We start from the raw sequence: 7,248 nt of genomic DNA, 5'->3' as shown, positions 1-7,248 counted from the left end.
CTTTTAGCCTTTATATTGTTGTCTATATAAATTGCTCCCAAAATTCTTAGCTAATAGGATAAAGTTGAGCCTACCTGCTGTTATCTCCATAACTCAGAGTGCTTTTGTACCTGGTAGAATAATTTCTAATAAAATCCAATTGCTTATGAAATGATCCATTTTTTTAGGAATAAAAGAGCAAGGAAATCACGTGCTTAAAGTTAGATATAAGCAAAGCCTATGATAGGCTCGAATGGAACTACCTGGAAGAGGTTATGGTGCATATGGGTTTTGACGAAAAATGGATACAACCGATCATACTTTGTGTAAAGAAAATTTCCTTCTCAATTCTTGTAGATGGGGAACCTATAGGGTCTATCATTCCAACCAGGGGAGTAAGGTAGGAAGATCCATTATCTCCCTACCTCTTCTTACTTTGTACTGAAGGATTGGTTACTTTGTTGCATCAAGCTGAACATTCCAAACTAATAAAAGGCATCAAAATCTGCCGAGGAGCCCCTCTAGTAAGCCACCTTCTATTTACAGATGATAGTTTGCTTTATTGTAAAGCAACACTCAAGGAAAATGTAGTTGTGCAAAGACTCTTGGAGACTTATGAGAGGGCCTTAGGTCAAAGAATAAATAGATATAAGACTTCCATGGTATTCAACAAAAATGTACACTCAAAAACTTAAAAGGAGATCTTTTCTTATTGGGGCATCCAAGAATTCTAGCAATATGACAAGTATCTAGGCCTCCCTCCAATGATTGGAAGATCAAAACATAAAGCTTTCTCGGATATCAAGCATAGAGTTTGGCAAAAATTGCAGAGTTGGAAGGAAAAGCTCCTATCACAAGGTGGTAAACAAGTCCTCATCAAAGTTGTTGCCCTATCCATCCGAACTTAGGGCCTATTTGGGATTGCGGTGGGAGGTTTAAAAAGTGTGGTAGAACGGTATAAAGTGCTTATATGACAAAATTTATCCGTTTGGTAGTTTTACATTAAAGTACTTCTAAACCAAGAAAAAGTAGAAAACTACGTTTCAACAAAAGCACCAAAGTGATGCTTTTTATCAAAAGCACTTCAGAAAAAGTAATCTCTATTTTATCGTGCTATGTACATTACGAAATGACCCACACCATTTTAGCAAAATGACAACTTTGCCCATCTATATTTTTTATTATTCTCATATAATCTACTCAAGACTTTGTCCATCAATATTTTTCATTATTCTCCTATCACTTATGCATCGTTGAAAAAATTTTCTTTTTCATTATAATTATTGAAAACTTTATTAGACTATTTTTGTTATTATTTTACTATAATATTTTATTTTTATCAAGTATATGTCCTTTTATGTCAAAAAGTGTTTTTTAAATTTGTTTCCAAACAAATTAGTATGTTTAAAAGTGCTATAGACATACGGATCCCAAACAATAAATAGTTTATTAATAATAGAGCTTATTGCGTTAAGTTCTAAGCCATAAGCTTTAAGTTAAAAGTAATATTTTCTACTGCAATCCCAAACATGCACTTACTCGATGAGTTATTTTAAGCTCCCTGCTTCTTGGTGCCTTAAACGAGAGCAAATGATGGCTAAGTTTTGGTGGGATTAGACAAATGAGGAAAATAAAATTTATTGGGTGAACTGGAAGAAAATGTGTGATCCTAAAGGTATAGGTGGCGCGGGCTTCAAGGATCTTAGAATCTTTAATGATGCACTTCTTGCCAAGCAAGGTTGCAGGCTCATGCATAATGATGATAGTTCATTGCATAAGGTTTTCAAAGCTAGATATTTCCCACATGAAAAATTCCTTGATGCTAAGTTGGGCTATAACTGTTGTTATGCATGGAAGGGAATTTGGTCTGTCCAGACTAAATTGGCTCAAGGTTGCAGATGGAGAGTAGGCAATGGGGAAGATTTAGACGTATGGAATGATTGTTGGATCAAAGGTTTCAAAGACCTTAAGATGCATAGGAGGGAAGGGGAGCCTATGGAGTCTGGAGACAAAATGAAGGACCTGATTTATCCTTATAGTAGATGGTGGGATGTTTCTGAAGTTAGAAGAATGCTACCTCCTGTAGCAGTAGATAAGGTCCTCAAGTTGATCATCAATCCATCAAACCATGTAGATAAAATGCTATGGGAGTTGGAGAAAAATGGAAATTACGGTGTCAAAAGTGCTTATAGGCTGTTTAGAAATGTGGAAGCCAATAGTTTATAGGGGAAAACTTCAGATGCTAGCATACACAAACAAATTTGGAAAGGCATTTGGAAACTTAGTATCTCCAACAAAGTAAAATCTTTTCTTGGAGGGCATGCAGGGATAGGCTTCCTACAAAGTTTAATCTGAAAAAAAGGCAGATAGCAGAGGATGATGTTTGCCAATTGTGTTCAAAGTCTATTGAAGACAATACTCATGCATTGTATCAGTGTCTACATTTGAGAGAAAGCTGGAACAATTTTTTTCCTGATTTAAATATTGCTACCTCCAACATACTTTCTCTGTATATTGCCAGACATGTGCAAGAGAGCAAGAAAATGGGAGCTTTGGAATTGTTTTTCCTTATAGCATGGGGCTACTGGTTCAGAAGGAACCAGTGACTGTTTGAAGATAAACAGCTTTCAACAGAGGAAGTGATTAATCAAACTTTGAGTCTACAAAAAATTTCAAGACAATCAAGGGAGTTTCTCGGGGCAGCATGAACAAAAGTATTAAGTGGCGACTTCCTGCTTAGGGTGTGTTTAAACTTAATGTGGATGGGGCTAATTTTCATGAACAAGGTAGTGCAGGTGTTGGTCTAGTTCTTTGAGACAGTTCAAGCAAGGTTCTTATGGCAGCTAGCAAGAAGGACCTAGCAGTCCAAGATTCATCAAAGATTGAAGTGCTTGCTATCCTTAGAGGCTTACTACCATGTATTCCTCTTGACCTTGTTTTACCACCCTTTCCCTCACCTTGTTTTACCTTCTTCAAACCTTCACTCTTCTCATTCCCCACCACCCCTTCATTCCCCTTTCTTTTCTTTGAATCAAATCCCTCTATACTTTTTCCCCCTCCCCTTTCTCTCTAACCCTACGTTTCCATCTCCCATTGGTTTCATTTTCTTCTTCTTTCCCTTGGCCATCTACCATGTGAGGACTACCTTCCCTCTCTTTTTCCCCTCTTCTGCTCTCGATGAATTTTTTCTTCCTCCCTAGCTCCTCCTTCATACTGTCCCTATGTTCCTTTTTTCCCCCCCATCACCAACTCCACCAAACTACCCTTTGAAGGATTACCATCTACTTCCCTTCCTTCCCTACATTCAATCCTCTCTTCCAAAACTACTTCCTTGTTTTCATTACCCAAATCCCCCTTCTAACTCCTCTTCATCCCTAACCAATTGATTTTTCCTTAACAACTACCTTCTCTTTTATCCCTTGACTCCCTCCATCCACCAGACTCACCCTTGCCTCTATCGAGCCTTTATTTCCCACTTAGCCATCACAGCCTCCCTCTCTCTTCATAAGGTTTTTTTTTTCCATACTCCACCTTGTGGATTCTTCTCAACACGCAGCCATGGACCAAATTGATCCTTCTCCACCTTAGTCTCTTCTTGCACTGAACAACCATTATCATTGTGTACCATCCAACCACATTTTAAGCACATCTTTGGTAACTTTTCATACTTCAAATTCACCCAAATTCCCTCACCATTCACCGTGATGAACCTTCCTTTAGCGATTGCCTTTCAATTTGGAATCTCAACCCTTACCTTTAAGAACTTCACCAACCTATTCCATCCTCTGGAACATCCACCTCTATCACTCTTCTCACCGATCCCCCAATTTGCAATCCACATTTTTCATTCATACAACTCAGGAGTAAGTTATGTACCTGGATCCAAAAGGCTTCCCTTTCAAACTTCAAATTGCTTGGTTGTGTAATGCATTAAACAATTGGAGTATGAATAAGTGATTATCGAAGAGCCACGGACGTCCCTCTATCACCCTCATTTTTTCTGCTTGGGTTGCAAATGTAATGCTGAAAATGTTGCTTCCGATCTCTTGGAATCTTGCCTGTCTACTCACCCTCCACACTTTAGCTATGGTAGCAGCAATTACCTCTCTCCCTATTGTTCGATCCATATAGACTTTGCCCACTAAACTCCTATCCCCCTTTACCTTTTTTCTTCTCCTCCACTCCATTTAACTCAATCTTCATACTTTCCTCCTCTGTCAAATGCAAAGTTTCCAATAGTTCCTCCAATCTCTCTACTCCTCCACCCACCGTCTCCGCCATTCATGGAGAAAGTTAGTTAGAATATTCCCCACTCACACCACCTCTGGTTTCCCCAAGAGAATCTAGAGAGAAGACTAGAACTATCTACAAGTCTTTGAATACAAAGCAAAACTGATATTGTACCGATTAATTAATTATTAAGATCATCATGTAATGTAATTCATGTACAATTTATGAAGAAAATTGTGTAGAGTATTGTGCATTTTAGACAATAACATATATTGCATCATGCATGAGATCAAATGTTGGGAAAAGGAAATTTTGAGATAGTATCCTAATCACATGCAATTTTGGGGTACATGATAGCTTGTCCTTGTAGCTTTCTAAACTTATTGGACAAGGGATTTGAAGCTAATATATATATGGAAAATGCTAGTAGAGCCCCTCAACGTTACTACTCATGTATTTTAATTTTTTTAATTTATTTTTTTACTTAATAGTTAAGGAACTAATTATTAGTGAAATTATATATATTTTTTTATTTTTTTCCTAATAATTAAGGATGTTAAAAAAATATTTTCAAAAAATTAATAAAAAAAATTAATCCCTATATTTGTGCTAGCAGTAAGCCTAGCGATAAGTGCTGAGCGGCCCACTAGCACCTTCCAATAAATATATCCTAATGGAACTTAATTAATTATTCCATGGCCAGCTTTAGTTAATCACATATAAAAGGTGAGATCGAGTAGTTTGATAGGAAGCAACCAATATATGTGGGCTGATAGGCAGCAAGCAAAACTGACAATTCTATCCTGCAACCTTCCCATCAACCGGCTAAACATCTCCTCATCCTGACAAAGTCACATCTGTGGATAAAAAAATTTAGAAAGAAATCTTGTAAAAGCAAAACTAAAGGGAAACAATTCAGTCCTGGAACAAAAATTCCATGCTCTAACAAGCCCACACTTAGTCAAGAAGAGACGAAATCAAAAGCAACACAATTGGTCAAGAGGTGCATAAGCATACAAAGTCGAGCAATAGAGGGACAAAAAAGGAAAACAAAAAATGGTAGAAAGAACAATAGGGACATAAGGTAAATGTAAAAATAAGAAAGTGCAAAAAGAGAAAGCAGAGTTGGAAGATGGAAAACTGAACATTCGGAAGTTCGTTGTGTCCTATCTCAGTAGTGAGAAATGGAAAATGGCTTGTTTTCTGCCATAACCAATTATATCTCTCCTTCATTCATCCGTTCATTCCAATTTCTTTTCTTACTTACTCTGTAACCTCACAGTAGTAGCTTCCAACCTCCATTGTGTTCAACAACAACCACCAGCAACTTTAGAAGATGCCGATCAGATCATCCTCGTAGGCCATATCTGCCGACCTCTTTTTTTCCTTTCGGTCTAGGATGATTTTGCCTTCTTAGCTAAAGGGATATTTGGTATCCACATGCTCATTATAATGAAAGCCAAATAGCCAAGTGCAAATCCAACAATGAGTCTTATGTAGACACATTGAAGATAATAGGCAACACTTCCAACTTATTAGGAAAGAGAGCACTCCAATTAATACAAAGAGCATTCAAGATATACTGATCTAAAGGTTGGTCATCTTTGTTACGTCACACCTCTATAAATAACACCCTTTGGGTAACACATGTAATTCATTCATTCACTTACTCGATATAACTTCTTTAACTTAGGCATCATAGTTTCACTGGGCACCTCATGTTGCCCTATTATTTCATTGTAGGTATCCATGCAATTGGTGGTGTGAAACACGTCCTTAACAGTAGCACCATCTATGGGATCTTTACAAACTTCAACGTGATTTTTACATGCCAACTACCACACGATCACAAGCAACCAGAGATCAAGAGTTGAACATGAAAGAGATCGAAGCGAGGTAGGCAGATATAGAAGAGAAGCTTAAGAAAGCAATAGCCCTAGTAGAGTAGTTACAAAAAGAGAATGAGGAATTAAAGTGGTAGCACACTGCTACGCCACCAGTCAATAATGACCAAACAGAAGGAGACGCCCATAGTGCAGGGGAGGTCAATGCCGAAGAGTTAGAAAAGAAGAAACGAAAAGTCTTGTTGATAAATATGAAGAGATGGCAAGGAAGATGGGAGGCTCTTCCTCTATGGAGCAATTGCTAAACCAAACGGATCTCTCCTACAGTGAATGAGTGATGGCAGTACCACTCCCGCCTAAGTTCAAAGTCCCTCAGATTGATATGTACGATGGATCTAGAGATCATATGGATCACTTGGATAATTTCAAAGCACACATGACTCTCCACGACTTTCCAGGAGAAATCACCTATCGTGCCTTCCCACTAAACTTGAAAAGGATTGCACGTGATTGGTTTGGAACTCTACAGCCAGGGTCCATCAATAGCTTCGAAGAATTGGCCAAGCAATTCTTAACACAATTCATGGTGAGTAGACAATGTTGCGGCTCTACAGCCTACCTTCTTACCATTAAACAAAGAGAAGGAGAGAGCTTCAAAGCCTACTTGATCCAATTTAAAAAAGAGAGGTTGTCCACTGAAGATCAAGATGAAAAGATCACACTTGATGCTTTATTGGGAGGTATCTGGCCCCAAAGCTCATTCATAACCGAACTGGCTAGAAAAACCCCCTCAACTTTGAGGGAATTTATGAATAAGGATGACGACTATGTCAATGCGGAAGACACATTACAGGCTCTATTGGAGCCAAGGAAGCAGGAAGTGAAGTCCAAATCCAAAAACTCAAATAGAGACAAAAAAGAAAGTTATTTCAAGTCATCAGGGCGGAGAGCGTGAGAGACACTTCACCCAATAGGACCAAGGGCCCCGCCTGGTCCACAACAACTTGAACGCGCAAGAGAAGTCAGCGACTATAGGGAAAGAAGTGTGCCCACCCACTAAGGGCCAGGGCTATTGTAAGTACCATCAATCAGATACTCACTGGATAGAAGATTGGTCAGCTATGAAGAAGAGGGTAGCAAAGTTGACAGGAAGTGGGGAGCTTGAACGAATGTTAGCTGAATATGTGAGGCCAAC

At 38.5% G+C, this 7,248-nt stretch overlaps 1 protein-coding gene across 1 annotated transcript; it reads left to right on the top strand.

Moving 5' to 3' along the window:
* The first annotated feature begins 6,390 nt into the window (after positions 1 to 6,390).
* Positions 6,391 to 7,008, top strand: LOC122293724. The gene has a single exon (XM_043102217.1). It carries the CDS (start codon positions 6,391 to 6,393, stop codon positions 7,006 to 7,008), a length of 618 nt encoding a protein of 205 aa, XP_042958151.1.
* Positions 7,009 to 7,248: the final 240 nt, after the last annotated feature.

Source organism: Carya illinoinensis, chromosome 14, assembly GCF_018687715.1.
Source record: "Carya illinoinensis cultivar Pawnee chromosome 14, C.illinoinensisPawnee_v1, whole genome shotgun sequence".
Taxonomy (NCBI): domain Eukaryota; kingdom Viridiplantae; phylum Streptophyta; class Magnoliopsida; order Fagales; family Juglandaceae; genus Carya; species Carya illinoinensis.
The sequence above is the reverse complement of the archived record's forward strand: the minus strand, read 5'-3'. Positions and strand labels throughout refer to the sequence as shown.